Here is an 18,153-nt window from a genome sequence, read left to right as displayed (position 1 = left end):
TACATAACTTCAAGGAAGTGTCCAGACTTGAAAAACATTTTGTTTATTTTAATCTTAATAGGTTCAAAATTCTGTGTAGATTAATAATTTCTTAATATATCTTCATAGCAGTTCTGATATATAGCTCCAAATTCTCTGGACAGGCGTTTGAAATTTGGCTACTTACAGTCACCACTAGAGGGAGCTTATGAGCTAACTGCATACTGTTGTACAGTAAATGTAATAAAAAAACAGTAAGCTCCTCCTAGTGGTGGCTGCAGGTAGTTAACATGTTTTTTTATTAATGCTATGTCTATGCAGGGGATTTGGAGCTATGTATCAGAGAAAAAAAACATATTAAGAAAATAATCAGCACAGAATTTTGGACCTAAAAACTACTTGATGAGTTTCATTCTAAGCTTTGTTTCCTAATATCAAGGCAGAGTAACAAGAGCCACACAGAACTGACAATAATCACATACTAGTTCAGTACAATAGTTCCAATCACATAGTGTTTTTGCCAGTACAGTGCCCGTGTTATATTGTTGCTGGTAACAGTTTTTGAATGGCCGCCATGTAATTCTACATTTTCCCTTTAATAAAAAAAATATAAAAAAAGTTGGCTGTGCTAGCCAATCAGATGCTCTAATTTTTCCACTTTAACTAGTATAATGACTACTAAATTCTAAATGGGTTCTATGGTTACTTATATGAAGCCTTTAAAATCAGTATACTTGGTACCTTCTTTTAGTTTCGCCCCAAAGCTTCTTGCAACTTCTTGAAGAACGGCAGCCCCAGTTGTTGGATCAATGCCTCCGAACACCCATGAGTCACGGTGACCACCTAAAATAATGTACCGGTCTGAAAAAGATATGACATTGTAATGAATGCTAGATTGGGGTAGTGGCAAGGGGTACAGTGGGCAATAGCATGTGTTCAGCTTTGCAGGTGCTGCTACTAGATTTGCCAGCATGCGTTTGTTCCTGTGTGCCTACTTAAAGGGGTATTCCAACAATCAGTAAATTTTTCTACACAGGCCTTCACTGTCCCATACATTGTATCTGCCTCATATACTGCATCTCCCCAATATTCTTGCATTGTATTTCTCCTATATATGATCCTTCACTATTCCAGTGGTCCTAAATATACATTAAATTCTAATTATTCACGCCCTTTATATATTAGAAATTTTTTAATTTGTGGTTGCAGTGTATCTTTTTCGGCCTGCGGATCGAGTGCTTTCAGTAAGCGCCGCTCGGCTGTCTGACAGCTGGAGGCAGGCTAACAGATAAAAGCAGAGACACTGATGTTCTCACTGCACATGCTTGCCGTTTCTGAAGACAGGTAAATCGCGCATGCTCGGATTCCCTGCACATAGAGCTGTTGAACCCACAGGACCAGGGAACTACTGGAGGATGTCTCCAGTAGAAACAGAAGGAAAACAAAGAGATACTACAATGTCGTCTTTTTTTGAGGGGGGCTGTAATGCTTCATTTAGAAAAAAAGAACACATTTGCAAAGCTAATTATTTCCATGAATACAACACATTAAGCCACCAATGACATCTTGAGAATACCCCTTTAAAGGGCATGTCCATATTTGAACACCATCTTGAATATAGAATATATTCTACATTAAAAGTTATTCACTGTGTACATACATTACATTACTTATCTTGTACTGATCCTGAGTTACAGCTTGTATTGTACTCCAGAGCAGCACTCACTATTCTGCTGATGAAATCATTGTGTACATACATTACTTATCCTGTACTGATCCTGAGTTACATCCTGTATTATACTCCAGAACTGCACTCACTATTCTGCTGGTGGAGTCACTGTGTACATACATTACGTTACTTATCCTGAGTTACATTCTATATTATACTCCAGAGCTGCACTCACTATTCTGCTGGTGGAGTCACTGTGTACATATATTACATTACATATCTTGTACTGATTCTGAGTTACAGACTGTATTATACTCCAGAGTTGCACTTACTATTCTGCTGGTGAAGTCACTGTGTACATACATTACATTACTTATCTTGTACTGATCATGAGTTACAACTTGTATTATACTCCAGAGCTGCACTCACTATTCTGATGGTAGAGACACTGTGTACATACATTACATTACTTATCCTAGGTCTTCAGGTTGAAACGCGTAGGAATTCTTTTTATTAGTGTTTGTCATATCATATGTTCGTTCAGAATACATAAGAAAAAGAAACCCATTATCGTGATTGTGCATATATCACCAACGGGAGCGCCCCATATTGGAGCTTTTTTTCTTCATTCTACTCTGCATTCGTTGGACGCTGGGGGGGATCCCTATTCCCAGAGAACAGATGTCCAGAGTCAGCTTCGAAGGCCAGCAAACCACGGGGTATAGAGGTCCACTACGACCCGATATGTGAAAAAGTTGAGTTGCGCCGACCATCCAGCACAACCTCACCACGTGAGCATTCATGTTTCACCATTTATCAATTGCACCCACGTTTAAAACGTTAATACCCTAAGGGAGCGCAATATTTGTACATTTTTTGTCTTTACTAAGCATTACTTATCCTGTACTGATCCTTAGTTACATCCTGTATTATACTTCAGAGCTGCACTCACTATTCTGCTGGTGGAGTCACTGAGTACATACATTATGTTACTTATCCTGAGTTAGATCCTATATTATACTCCAGAGCTTCACTTACTATTCTGCTAGTGGAGTCACTGTGTACATACATTATATTACTTATCCTGTACTGATCCTGAGTTACAGCCTCTTTTATACTCCAGAGCTGCATTTACTATTCTGCTGGTGGAGTCACTGTGTACATACATTATATTACTGATCCTGAGTTACATCCTGTATTATACTCCAGAGCTGCACTCACTATTCTGCTGGTGGAGTCACTGTGTACATACATTACATTACGTATCCTGTACTGATCCTGAGTTACATCCTGTATTATACTCCAGAGCTGCACTCACTATTCTGCTGGCGAAGTCACTGTGTGCATACATTACATTACTTATCCTGTACTGATCCTGAGTTACATCCTGTATTATACTCCAGAGTTGTATCCACTATTCTGCTGGTGGAGTCACTGTGTACATATATTACATTACTTATCCTGTACTGATCCTGAGTTACATCCTGTATTATACTCCAGAGCTGCACTCACTATTCTGATGGTGGAGTCACTGTGTACATACATTACATTACTTATCCTGTACTGATCCTGAGTTACAGCCTGTAGTTTACTCCAGAGCTGCACTCACTATTCTGCTGGTCGAGTCACTGTGTACATACATTACTTATCCTGTACTGATCATGAGTTACAGCCTGTTATGTAATGTATTTACAAAGTGACTCAGCTTCTTATATAGATCGATTCTATATGTAATTTCTTAATTGGTTGCCAGAGATAGACATAGGCTTTAAGCTCCAAGATGCCCGCGCTATTAACTCTGTAGCACCAACAGAAGCCCCAACATTATAAGGAAGCCGGGTCCTCTCTAGCCATTGCCAGTGCAAAGTACCTCCCTTATAAGACACTTTTTAGGTACATACCTGGTTCTACTGCTCCCCGAATAGTGCCGATGACATCATAAATCCTTGTGACCTCATTATTGTTGTAAACATGCATCCTGACTTGTCTGAAATGTACATTTATATTATAAATTAATATATTAATTAGTAAAAAAAAAAATGACTCCACACAAATATAGTAAAACTGAGGCAGCTTTCTTCCAGCCATATAAAACAGATGGCAAGTAGCGTAAAATACAAAATACTACACTTCTGAGCAGAGGTGTAATGTGAAGCTCCTGGACAACTATGCAAAATCTGTAACAGGGCCCCCAACTAGAACGTCTCATTTATAGTACTGGTACTCCTATAGTACTCCGAATATTGGCCAGAAGGACCTCTAGGGCCCCCTTAGGCTCCAGGACCCGGTGGTGACAGCAATCTCTGCACCTCCTATAGTCACACCACTGCTTCCTAATATACATGCCTTGACAATTCTACTCCTGTCCCGACTGATCCTCTATGTACGTGCCAACAACATGCCAGGTGACCACAGCGGGACCGCTGCTGTAAAGGGTTTCCCAGAGTGACATCACCAGGGTGGGCCCTGATTGGCTGCTGAAGCTACGTGATATGTAGCCAATATGTACCACACATCATTACGGCCGTGAGTAAACAGAGTATATTTTGGTTCAGTCATTTTTCCAGACAGAAAACTCTCAAATCAACCTGGTTAAAATCTCCTATTTCTGGCACCCACCCCTGTGGAAGATGCTCCTTCTGTCCCTTTATGCCAAAAATAAAGAACTTTTGCAACCATGTTGATGGCAGGATATATCATATGAAGAAATTCATTAACTTTCAGAGTAGTGGAGTTATATATGTGACTAACTTCAGAGTAGTGGAGTTATATATGTGACTAACTTCAGAGTAGTTGAGTTATATATGTGACTAACTTCAGAGTAGTGGAGTTATATACGTGACTAAATGTCCATGTCCTAAATTTTACGTGGGCAAAACCCTACAGCAGCGAAGAAGAATTTGCGAACATCTTAGCTCTATAAACAATAGAGAAGACACTCCGCTACCCAGACATGTCAGAACAGTACATGACGGTGACCCTAAGTCACTCCAATTTTGGGGCATCACCCAATTGAAATTAGGACAGAGAGGTGGCAAATGACTTCAGGAGGAAGCACGGCAAATTCACCGTCTTAATAGTTTGAGTCCCAATGGCCTCAATGAAGGCTTCACCTTTGCAGTCTTCCTTTAACCTTTATACCATAGATTGAAATATCTTCTCTGTATTGATCTCATGCAGGGGCGTAACTAGGAAAGACTGGGCCCCATAGCAAACTTTTGACTGGGGCCCCCCCTCCCCTGGGTGTCACACAACCCCCCCCCCTTGTAGATAGTGCCTTTTTTACAGCCCCCCCCCTGTAGATAGCGCCATACATCCCCCTGTAGAGAACGCCATACAGCCCCCCTGTAGATAACGCCATACAGCCCCCCTGCAGAGAACGCCATACAGCCCCTACTGTAGAGAACGCCTTACAGCCCCCCCCTGTAGGGAACGCCATACAGCTCCCCCCCTGTAGGGAACGCCATACAGCCACCCCCCCTGTAGGGAACGCCATACAGCGTTTCCCCCCCCTGTAGGGAACGCCATACAGCGTCCCCCCTCCCAAAAAAATGCGACCTACAGCGCTCCTTTCATTTTTAGTGAGCTGCGCAGACGCCGGTTGTCAGAGGTTAGTCATGGAGAACTTCGGGGACTTTCAGTCCCCCGTTCTCCCTATCGCTGCCAGCGATCACACATGTATCCCCTGTCCTGTGGAGATCCTGTGGAGAGGGGATACATGTCCTGTGGAGAGGGGGGGATACGTGTCCTGTGGAGAGGGGGGGGATACATGTCTTTTGCTCTATTTTGCGCCTTCAGGACCAGACACCGTTTAGCCATTTTTAGCACGTGTTAGTTAAATGGCTATAACTTTTTTATTTGTTCGGCTAACGACGTGATTTTTGCGACGTTTTTTCCGTAGACAATGCAGGTTTCTTTTTTTATTGTTTTTATACACACCTTTTTTGCCATTTTAGAATTTTTATTCATAAAGTTTGAAAATAATAGTAAAAAAAATAAGCTTTTTTACATTTCAGCTTTTTTTTTTTTTGGTAATAACATAGTTTTACCCTAAAATAGACCTTTTATTTGTAATCGTCATTGTCTACCATAAATTTGTATATATTACATGTCTATATTAGGGTAATTGGGTTAGCGCTAGCGTTACAACAATGATTGGCGGGGGGGAACGTTTTTTTTTTGGGGTGGGTATTTTATGTGTATTTATTATTTACATTTTTTTTGCACTTTACTTTATTATTTTTTTATTACTATGGTCTGTCCCCCAAAGGTCAAAGAAGACCTTTGGGGAACTTTACATATATTTTTTCTTTCTTTTACACCATGTTTTTCCACTGTAACTGGAGCTGCACAGCAGCCCCAGTTACAGGGGAAATCAACCCTCTCATAGTGACGATTGTCACTAATAGGGCTGTGCTGGGTCTAGTTAGACCCAGCAGCAGCCTGCCACTAACGGCACCCGGCGATGATGTGACCAGTCACATGATCACCGGGAGCAATAGAGACAGCGCCGCTGCTGCTGTCTCTATTCCTGTACACAGCGCGCATTCAGCGCTGTGTACAAGTGATCAGAGAAGACAGAAGCAGCGAAAGCTACTTCTATCCTCTCCTCAGGGTCCCCGGCAGTCACTGACAGCCGGAGACCCGACATTCAGCTGCCCGATCGCGCGGGCAGCAAGTTAAAACCCGAGCCGTAGAAAGTCTATGGCTCGGGTTTTAAGGACCCTGACCGCTGGCCGTAAAAATACAGCCAGCGGTCGGGAACCAGTTAATGGCAGAGCGGGGAGATACCTCCCTGCTCTGCCGTAGTGTTCAGTGGCATCCCGCTGTAGCAGCCATAGCGGCTGCTAGCGGAGCCTCCGGCCATGGTGGGGGCCCGTGCCGGCGGGTGACACGGGCCCCCTCATGCCGCGGGCCCCGTAGCAGCCGCTACTGCTGCTACGGCGGTAGTTACGCCACTGATCTCATGAAAATATGGCAAAAAGGGGTTCCTCTTTTTAATGGCGGCCATCTCCTTTTCTTTTCCCGGTATCACGTATTACTCTAAATGGCCATGTAGGAGATGAGTCCATAAGTTTAGTCAATACATTATTAATCCTTAAGTTCTTGCATCACTGGATATATGCATATCCCTGCTAAGGGAACCCCACACGGATGTAGCCATCTTTATCTTGACTCCGATAACTTGCTGCAACGTGATATCACACAACAAAAGCCATTGAAAAAGTCATCGAAAAAGTCAAGATAAAGGATTTTTCCACTGTGTCAAGATAAAGATGACTACATCTGTATATCTGAGCGTGCGTTTCGTAGTCATCTTTTCTAATCTATTAGATTCCCAGCATTTTTACTCATGCACCGTGACAGGTTGTTCCTCTGGTGAACTAAGTCTAAGTCTAATCGTCTTTCTGCATATATTTTTCTAAGTTCCCGCCTCTGCGCTCTTGCATTATCGGCTGCGCCATTCCAAATACTCTAAAGTCTTTTGACCTGCGTACTAGAACCTCGTGATGCTCCGGGGAACTAAGTCCCTGAGCATGCGCATTTCAACTCTTCTTTTTACTCTTATTTTTCTAAGTGTTCGCACTTGCGCAATTCTAATATTGAGCACTTGTGCGCATGCACGGGCGTAGCTTTACTATTGGCGGGGGATCTCCTTTGCTTTACATTGGCTCCAATCAGTCATGTGAGAATGAGGCTTAGGCAAAATTCAGACGAATGTGTGCGTTTTGCGCGCGCAAAAAACGCAGCGTTTTTTGCGCGTTGCAGTTCCATGTGTCATCAGTGTTTGGTGCGTGGCTGCGTGATTGTCGCGCATATGCCATCCTGCCTTTTGAGGTTTCGAAAAAGAAATGAAGGAGGGGGTTTTATTTTCCCCTTCATTTCTTGATCTACTGTTGCGCGAATCACGCGCAGCACACGGAAGTGCGTCCGTCTGCTGCACGTGATTTTCACACACGCATTGACTTCAATGGGTGCGTGATGCGTAAAAAGGCTCAAGTATAGGAAATGTTGTGAGTTTCACGCAGCGGACACACGTCTTAACGGCCCCATTGAGTTACATAGGTCCGTGCGATGCGCGTGATTTTCACGGACGTGAACTACGCTCATGTAAATAAGGCATTAGCCTCTGAATATTCATGTTCATTGGCTCCGGTCCATCAGACACCCCTTTCTACGTCATTTCAGAATTTTTAAAAAGGAGTTTCCTGTGAGAACGCCGCCATTAGCCCCAATAACCCTGAAGACGCGGCATGTCGGGGGGAGGGGGGTTTCTTTGATTTTTAGACCGATGCGGTGTTGGACAGTCAGGGTATATAGACAGTCAGGGTATATAGACAGTCAGGGCATATAGACAGTCAGGGTATATAGACAGTCAGGGTATATAGACAGTCAGGGTATATAGACAGTCAGGGTATATAGCCTTTTTGCCACTGAACTGTGGCTAATTTCATTACCCTGCTCCTCCATAGCTGTTATCTGACCGCCAATCAGCCGTAGTGTAGAGGTCTCACGCTATCTGACCGCCAATCAGCCGTAGTGTAGAGGTCTCACGCTGTCTGACCGCCAATCAGCCGTAGTGTAGAGGTCTCACGCTGTCTGACCGCCAATCAGCCGTAGTGTAGAGGTCTCACGCTGTCTGACGGCCAATCAGCCGTAGTGTAGAGATCTCACGCTATCTGACCGCCAATCAGCCGTAGTGTAGAGGTCTCACGCTGTCTGACCGCCAATCAGCCGTAGTGTAGAGGTCTCACGCTGTCTGACGGCATCGTCATTTTAATGATATATGTGGTCTGTCTTTTTGGTCAATTTAATAAAGATGACTTATTTCCTATCATTTGTAGACACTAGTGCTATTAGTTAGTTGGGAAAAACGGGCTCCATTTGCTTAGGCAAAATTCTTTGTATATCAAATTTGTATGTTCGCCGCCAACTAATAGGGTCTTGTTAATAAACAGAGTACTTAACGCTGCCTGTCATCCATTTATACACCTGTAAAACCCCTTCAGGGTGTGTTCACTCAGGCCAGTCATGGTGTGGCATATTACCACACCATGGCAAACACGCAACTCTAAGGCCCCATTCACACGAGCGTATCCGATTCACGTGCATGAAAAATCGGGTCCGTGTGTGTTGCGTTATGCATCAGTGTGCTTTGCAGGGGCATGCGTCATTCACACACTCACAAAGCACATATATTTGTTTTTTTATTATTTTCAACTGAATTGATGGGCAAATCACGCAACCCACAAGCATGTGTATGCGTGTGCAGTGCGTGGTTTTCACGCGCCCATTGACTTCAATGGGTGACTAGGTGCGTGATAACGCACCAATATAGGACATGTAGTGAGTTTCACGAAACGGACTCTCGCTGCGTGAAAAATCACGCATGTGTGAACGGCCCCATTGAAATCAATGGGTCCGTGTGCTGTGCGTTGTTTCAACGCTCAGCACACGGACGTGATTCACGCTCGTGTGAATGGGGCCTAAGGCTATGTTCACACGCTTAGCAAAAAACTTCTGAAAATACGGAGCTGTTTTCAGACGTTTTTTAAGCAACTCGCGTTTTTCGCTGCGTTTTTTACGGCCGTTTTTAGATCTGTTTTTCTATAGTCAATGAAAAACGACTCCCAAAATGTCTCAAGAAGTGACATACACTTCTTTTTCGCGGGTGTTTTTTTACGCGGGCGTTTTTCAAAAACGGCCGAAAATAAGCTGTGTGAACATACCCTAAAACATAAGGTTTTTTTGATGCAGCTTTTGCTGTGAACACATTTAACCTTAAAATTGCATGTAAATACGTGCAGGATTTTCTGCAAGGTACAGTAATGGCATGCATTTTTATCATGGTGCCCTGTGTGACTACACCCTATCAGTGACTTTGCCACCAGGACAACAGCACTCAGTAAATTCACCCCCATAATGCCAATGAGATGGAAATACACAATGTTGGGTATACGTAGATGCGGCCACTTGCCCCCCAGTGAGACCTCTTGATCAGTTCGAGGCAAAGAGAAGTGACATTATTTTACAGTTTAATGAAAAACCAACGATAGTTGAAACGGGCTCATGGAAAGTTGATTACCCCCCCCCCCCGTCCTACCTGATGACAGTTTCCCTTTAATTCCACTTCAATATACTTGTCACAATAACATTTCCCACTCTGATTATAAATGACTCTCACACGGCAGGTACACGGTTATCTGTCTGTACCGAGAATATGTGGCATTTCCACAAAGGTTACTTACATGAAGTCGACTGCTTTTATTTATCTCTCTGAATAGAGGCGAGGGACCATTTAAACGCATATGGCTCGCTTGTAAGGTCAGACTGACGATCGCTGGAATTACATACACTGCTGTACTGGGCGATCATTCTGTATATGGCGACCATGAACAATGCGTAATGCAGCAGCTGAGTCAGCACCAGGTATATAATATATGCCAGGAGCAAGAAGCAGCCGAGATATAATGGAGACCTACAATAAGGTCCTACTGACATGTCATAGACACAGCGCCATAGCCGTGTGGAATCAAATCATATTGAAAATCTATTGGGGGGGGGGGGCACCATTCATCTACAATAAAGGGGTTTTATAGTTATAATAATGGAGCCATGTAGTCCCCCCATAATATGAACTGTGCTAATACTTGGCCCCCATGAGCTCATCTCATCATCTCGTTGACCATGTTAGCAGGGAAATGAAGGAAGGTTTACATGAGAGACCCTTGCTCAAGCCATAGTCAACCAAATTTGCACCCACATGGTTTAAAGGGGTCTTTCATGTTTTAAATGGGGTTTCCGGTACTTTAATATGGAAGTGGGAAATACTCATCTGTTATTGAAAGTAATAATTTTTGGGGGGCAATACAGGATCATACAGATCAATTACAAAAGGAATAGGAAGCCCATCATCCACTGTCACTAAAAGCTTGCTTGCATTACAAATATATTAAAGGGGAAATCCAGTGAAAATGTCATAAATACAGGTGAGTAGATCTGGGATCTTGGACCACCACTGATTTCCAGAATGACAGGGCTCTATAGAGAGATCTAACCCCTTTGGCACTGCTCAGAGATTCTGCTACCGATAATCTGACACAATCTAAGCAAAGGGCATTGATTTAAATGCTGTGATTACTGGTCACCGCTATCTCTGTATAGTGTCAAAGGGGTTTAGGCACATCTTGGCAAGAGTAAAGAGTGGTCACAAAGAACATCTCTCGCTCTGGAGGACCTGTCCTGTCCAGCTTTACACAGACAACCCATTGATTTGAATGGGCACTGTGTAATGCTTAATTTCTCCTGTGGTGGCGCTGCAGGGAAATTGAACACTGGAGGTCCAAGCATGGGGACAATTTGTGATCTTCTCATTGACAAGGGACCTTTCTAACAAGTACGGATTGTCCAAAGCGGAGAACCTCTTTAAGTTGAGAGATTTGTATTTGGTACAATGTAGAAGGAAGAAATGTGTAGAGAATCAAAGCTATTAATTTACCGGTCCGAGACGTCTAAAAATCCAGGTCCGATTTTATACAAGACGTTAAGTTTCCCTTTCCATGAAGCCGGTGATGCTGGGCCTCCCATTAACCTGAAGGAACATAAAATGGATATTAATAGAATTGGCTAGAACTCAAATAATATGGAGACAAATAGGAGGTAGATGGAGAGGTGGACAAGATAGGAAACGATGAATATGTCCTGGAGCTTCGAGAGAGGTAGGCATAGCAAAGAACGAACAGATTCATGGGAAATTAGATTGTGATCCTCAATGGAGACCGGGACTGATGTGAGTTATTATAACTGTGTACAACGCTGCAGAATATATTGGTGCTATACAAATAACAGGAAATATTATGTCATGTGTTCCAGACTCCTGGGGTGGGAAGAAGCTGATGACAGTTATTTCCTGGCAGCCATTATACCCCGTCATGGAGCTATTTTATCTGTCACCAGGTCACCCTTGTAAGTCCTGCCTTTGCTCTCTCAGGTCTCCCTAATCATATTGTACATGAAGGATCTAATGAGTTTTCTCCTCCTTAAACCTCGTCAGAATAAACCTGATATACCGTGTTCTGCCCAGTGAAGACCCGAGGGGGAGGAGCATGACACATGAATTCTCTCTTTGGTGTTTTTTTATGTCCTGTGTCATGCTCCGCCCCTTATGCCATGCTGTAGCCATAACACAGTGCATTAATTCTGCGTGGAATGTTCCTTTAATCATTGTATAATGATAATTTCTAATATACTTTGTGTTTTAATTCCTCACTGTTTTCAAGATCTCTGCTTGCTGTCAGTGAATTGGAACATTCTTATTAATAACCCGTGGCTGAAAACCTTCACAGATCTAATTTTTCTCACAACTCGACTTCTGTCTGATAGCTCTTACCTACACTGATACATTGTAGCAAATGCCCATGAACAGAACAGAGATTTGTGCTTTGATGTTTTTTACTGATGCAGGGAGTGCTAAGTATTTTTATTTTTTTTACAGTGCAGTGTGTGACAGGGCAGTGTCAGCTGGGATAACAATATCTCATAAAAACAACCCCTGTCCATATGCCCGTCACAGAGGGGGGGGGGGGGTCCCCCTGATCAAGACCTCCTCTATTAGCCAGAGATCCTCCCACTTTGGGACTTTCATGGCCGCAATATAATGCTACGTCCTCCTAGCCGATTACTGGGCTAGAGAGTTATTTCTGGAAAGCGGATGTCGTGATGTTATAAAGCGGTTCGGTTATAAAACCCGTTCCAGCTACAGCAGCATCTGAATCATTACAATGTCATGTATATAACACAATAGATATTTTGCGTTGTTGATACTATAAGCAGTGATTTCACAGTCTAAAGATTTTATTCTGTTTTATGTAAATAAATCTTTATCACTGTAGAATTTAAAAAGTTCTGCAACATTCGAATATACTTTGTGTTCCAATTCCTCACCAGTTTTAAGATCTCTACTTTTTGTCACTGAATGGAAACATTCTTGTCATCTGGAGGTTAATTACCTGTACAGACCAATGTCCCCTATTTGTAGCTATTGGGCTGGACAGTTAGGGACCAGGGAAATGTTCCCTCTAACCCGGGCAATACCGGGCCGCATCAAATAAATATTAACGTACAGCGCCCCTTTTAAATTAGCCGCCAGGTATACAGGGGCACATAGAATCCTCTCAAATAGTATTTGACTCCATCCAGGTCTAGCGCAGTGAAGGGGTTAATATCTACATAATTTGTGGTTGAGGGCGGTGTAGGGGTTAATGTCTGTATCCCTGGTGGTCAATGGCAGCGAAAAGATTAATGTTTGTATCTCTGGTGGTCTATGGCATTAACAGTGTTAGTGTCAGCATACCTGGTGATGTAGGGCAGTACAAGGGTTAATATCAATATTCCTGGTGGTGTAAGGCAGTGAAGGGGTTATTGTCAGTATGCCTGGTGGCATCGGGCAATGATGGGTTAATTCCAGTATCCCTTGTGGCCTAGTGCAGTTAAGAGGTTAATGTAAGCATCTCTCGGGGTCTAGGGCAGTTAAATGGTTAATTATAAGATCCCTCGTGGAGCGCACTGCTTGATTATTAAGAGGGGAGCTCAGGGAGTCTGCGGGGGTGCAGGCATGCCCTGAGCGGGGAAAGCTTCAGAGCTGCGTGGTTTTCTGTAAGAGCGGCTCCCACCCTGGCAGACCCAGTGCATTCATAAATTATATGGACAACCATTTATTTGAATGGCCATCATGTAATGCTACATTTCACCAGCAGAGGGCGCTGTAGGGGAAATCTATGCCTGGATGAGACTTTGCTTCGCAATAATAGCAGTTAAAGAAGCGATACTGGTTGATCGCCATGCTGGCTTCGTTTTAAAAATGGGTCATCTCTGCGAGACAATCCTTTTAACAAGCAATGTTTCTGTGGTTTTGATGATGCAGTACTGGCCAATGTGAGCACGCCCTGAAAATCTCTGAACAGTTTGCATGGGACTTTGGAAACTGGATTGTGCCAATCACACTTGCCAAAGCGATTAACCACAGAAAATTTAATATGTATGGGGGCTTATGGACTGTACCCTGGCAGTAGACGTCAATTTACCACGCCTGATCCTTTGTTCGGCTGGGAGATAATTCGATGTTGGGGGTGAAGGGTTGGGAAGGGGTCAGTTACCCATGTTTCTATACAGTTTTACGTGTCCCACAATACATTTTATTAGATCTGTGGTTTACAGTGTTTCAACAATGTTGAGGTAACATACGAGATTTTTATGGAGAGATATACTTAGCATAAAGAATCAGAATAATTAATGTAAATGTCACAAAAATATTACATTATGTATTGGTTTAGGGCAAAAATATATAATTGCTTAAAAAAGTTCTCCTTGCGATTCTATGCTTTGGCTCAGTTCCATTATGGCCTTCAGCTGGAGACCAGAACAATCTGAGACGGCCCAGTTGATAGGGATGAGCTACCTGGCAACCTCTTTGGAAAGAATTTGGTTGCTAGGCAGTGCATCCCTAGCAATCAGACTGTCAGGCATGAATTGGATTGGTACTGAAAAGAAGTAGTCACACCATGTGAATTCCCATCTCATCTTGCTTTATTAATCAGATTTTTCTAACAAGACATTTAGGTAAGAACCTTCATTAATTTGTAAAAGTGGATTCATAAATAGTGCCACATTTCAATAGATGACTTGGCCTAAATAAGTTATTGCCATACCTTAATATTTGTTCAGCATCATGGTATCCTATGGGATGAACAGGAATGCTGGGAAGTCCCACTCCTTCATTAGCCTTATATCTATACATAAAATCTGACAGAGAGGAAAATCACAATACATTATAGATCACAGCACTGAATGTATTATCAGAAAATTACATTATTTAAATCAGGTATGTTTATTAAAAACATTATTACATTATAACAGCTTTGCTGTGTAGACTAAGGCACAGTTAACAGAGTCATCTCATTATCATTATAGGGCAGGGGATTTTATGTCAGCTCTATTGTACTGCTGGAGGCCTAAATAAGGCAGGATACTAAAGGTGCTCTTACAAGGGCAGATACATGCCCGTGTTTGACCACCTTAATGAGCTCCGATCGACAGCTTGTCGGTTGGCACATGTTCGCTCCATTTAAATGGAGTAATGATCGGGAGCATGGGGACGAAAGATCGTTCATACCCGAACATTAGCATCTTGACAGCAGCACATCCCCTGTTTACACAGGGAGATGTGCTCCCGACTAGAGACCATTTTTATGGCCGCATAAAAACTCAGATTAGCCAATGGGTGTTTGCTCGTTCAGCGGCTGATCGCTGCCGTGGGCAATGATCGTGAATGAGCATTGTACTAACGCTTCTTTATCCGATCATTAGCCTCTGTAAAAGCGCCTAAAGATAATACACTATAAGGTGATCAAATGGTGTCTTGCGGCCGAGACCCAAACAATCAGCTGTGATCTGTGGGGGAATATTAAGCAAGTGTTCTATTTCCCTGCAGTGCCACCACAGGAGAAATGAAGCATTACACAATTCTAACTGAAATGAATGGGCTGTCTATGTAATGTACAGATGTGCCTCCAGAACAAGAGACACTATATGTAGCTGCGCCAAACTCTGATTTTGTAGGTACTAAATGTCTGAACTTGGTCTATGTATGGACATGGATGATGACTTGGATCCATACAAGGTCTTCATGACAACAGTGAACCTAATAGAAATCAGAACAAGAACCTTAGATCCTTTTGTTCACTCACCTTTTGCAGGATAACCTGGTGTTAGAGGATCCCCTGCTCCATTAAGATTTAGGACATTACCACGTTGGGCACCACCACCTGGGAGATTCCAACCATCAGGATAGGGCTCAACCCCTGGTTGACAATAATCAGCCGGATCAGAAAACAAGATAATTCCTTTGGCTCCAGCCTGTATAGCATTTTTCACCTATAGAAATAAAACGACTAGCAATGAATATCCCAATATAAAGGTTAAGTCCTATTCTTATTCTTTACCCATTCTAATCTTAACATGGCAAATTATATACTAAAATAAATTAAAAAAATTTAAACTACATGAGAAAAGTATGTGAATACCCCTTGTAATTCACATCCATTGCGAACAGTGTCTGGGCTAGAAAAAGATTCTAGCACAATGGAAATCATGGGTCAAACCTGGAAACTTTAGGTGGAATATTGGCCTGTGATCCCACGACCAACAATCAATCATCGTCTGACGATCCCTATTATGAGATCTCTTACAGCTCAGGGGTTCAAATCCGACCATGCACAACATCTGTATGAAGTTTCTATGTTCTCCTCTTGTTTGCGTGGGATGACCCTTGTGTGTGCGGTAGATCAGAGATTGTAAGCCCCATTGGGGACCGGGACTGATGTATGGGACAATCTCTGTACAATGTTTCACAATATGTTGGTGCTATATAAGCAACACTTATTGAATAGAAGATTAAACAATCTCTCATCTGTCCCCGCATTCTTTTAAGCGCACTTGAAATCATGGATCAAATGCAGAAACTTCCAGCTTCAATGGTGGTCTGGACACCTTCCACCAACAATCCATAGCTCAGACAATCATCATCTCACAATTTATACTACTAGGTTCCTGATGCTGCAAAAGACCTAGACCTTAAAGGGGTTGTCCAGGATTAGGAAAACATGGCTGCTCTCTTCCAAAAACAGCGCCACACCTGTCCACAGGTTGTGGGTAGTATTGCAACTCATTTATTTCAATAAAGCCAAACTGCAATACCAGACACCAACCATGGAGAGGTGTGGTGCTGTTTTCAAAAGAAAGCAGCAATGTTTCTCCAATCCTGGACAACCCCTTTAAAAAAACACGGTTGAAAATGATTTATCTAGTTGTCCCAACACTCTGAGGTGGTCAGATGATAGAAGTCCCAACCCCCAAACACCGTAGCGTCGCTAGGTAACTGTCCGCAAATACGGCTACACACTGGCGCCAAGCCGTAGGTCATCAGCAATTTCCACAGGCCCATTGACTTCTATTGGCGAGCCCGGCTGCAATTGCGGACCGTAAAATGACATGTCCCGAGTTTTTGCGGTATGGGTTTGCGGCCCCAGCCCGGATCAGTAAGACTAACGGTTGTGTGCATGATGCCATTGAAATGAATGGGACCGCTATGTAACCGCGAAACTGCGGGTATATTCCAGCTGCAAAACCATGTGTGCATGACGCCTTAGGTGTTCATTGAAGCCCTGTGTCATGCACCGCCCCCCTCGGGCCAATTTTGTATTCATAAATGGACTAAACATTCTACCATAGGACTTTCTGTATGTAAAGCTTTGGGGTTCACATACTTTTTGGCTTTTAGTGTACTACATAAGTAATAAAAATAATACAGCCTTTCTAGACATACACCCTATGGTTTCACTATGTGCTAGTACAGTATGTGTGTGTTCATTAACACACAATAACTGGATCACCTATCACACAACCAAACAATGTGCTGACCGGTCATTGTCTTTGCCTCCTACAAGTTGCTGACACAGCTGGGATATTCCAGGAGTAATTAACAGAGTAGAACCAACGGTCACGGACACTGAGTCTGGGTAGTGCCATTAATAAGTCAAATGGTGAGATCTTTCACCTGGTCCATGGAACAGAGCGACTCATCACAAGACATAACAAACATCTGCTACACAATTCATGGTGGGAGATGACTAAACAAATCAACTTCCTCAGTTTCTCCACACATTCCTGACATAACATGGTGGGGGGATATTCAGGAGAAAAAAAAAAATCACTCCAGGATTGGGGCTTACTGGTTATTATGTACACTACAAATAAGTTAAAGCGGTTTCCTTCTTTGGACAAATCCGTTTTTGAAGGATAAGTTGATCACCTTGCTGCTGGGATCTTCAATAATCAGCTATAATCTAGGAGGAACCGGCAAGCAAGTGCTCAATTTCCCTGCAGCGCCACCACAGGGGAAAGGAAGCATTACATAGTTCTTATTAAATTGTGGGCTGCTGCCCCAGCCATTTATCACTGCTTACAGCTGCAAAGAAAGTATGTGAACTTCACCAGCCCCGGAACAGAGAGTCCACTCATTTCACATGATTGAAACGACACAAAATGGTTTTTTTTTATTTTATTCCTGGGCATTTTAATTGTTGTTCCCTGAGAGCGAAGGAGATGGGATAATATAACACCATATTCAGTGCAGGGCATAGGATGACATTATCCAACCCAAGAGTCCAGATGTAGGTTACAGAAAGGCGGCAACCAGATTATGTTATAACCCCCTTCGTTTCTCGTCAGACATATGCACCCTTTGTTGGTGCATGATGATCATGGGTCAAACACAGGCTTTTTAATTAGGCACAAGAGACACATGTCTATAGGCAGCTCTAGAGGTAAGGGTGCATGCTACTCAGGCCCAGCAGCTATTTATACTCGATGCCTTTGGTGTTGGTATTATAGTCTCCCATCAGTACTTATATACACATGATGCAACTCCCTGTACGGTGACATCAGTG

At 42.9% G+C, this 18,153-nt stretch overlaps 1 protein-coding gene across 1 annotated transcript in view; it reads right to left on the bottom strand.

The window, feature by feature from the left end:
* LOC142742052 (N-acetylated-alpha-linked acidic dipeptidase 2-like) overlaps positions 1 to 18,153 on the bottom strand; it is a 61,369-nt gene that overhangs the window by 36,720 nt on the left and 6,496 nt on the right. Inside the window, exons 6-10 of the mRNA XM_075851453.1 lie at positions 15,394 to 15,580; positions 14,356 to 14,449; positions 11,148 to 11,240; positions 3,550 to 3,635; positions 721 to 840 (exon numbers count right to left, since the gene is read on the bottom strand). Of these exons, the coding sequence (XP_075707568.1) occupies positions 721 to 840; positions 3,550 to 3,635; positions 11,148 to 11,240; positions 14,356 to 14,449; positions 15,394 to 15,580 (580 nt within the window). The remainder of the gene's footprint in view (positions 1 to 720; positions 841 to 3,549; positions 3,636 to 11,147; positions 11,241 to 14,355; positions 14,450 to 15,393; positions 15,581 to 18,153) is intronic.

Source organism: Rhinoderma darwinii, chromosome 2 (assembly GCF_050947455.1).
Source record: "Rhinoderma darwinii isolate aRhiDar2 chromosome 2, aRhiDar2.hap1, whole genome shotgun sequence".
NCBI classification, from domain to species: Eukaryota; Metazoa; Chordata; class Amphibia; order Anura; family Rhinodermatidae; genus Rhinoderma; species Rhinoderma darwinii.
The sequence above is the reverse complement of the archived record's forward strand: the minus strand, read 5'-3'. Positions and strand labels throughout refer to the sequence as shown.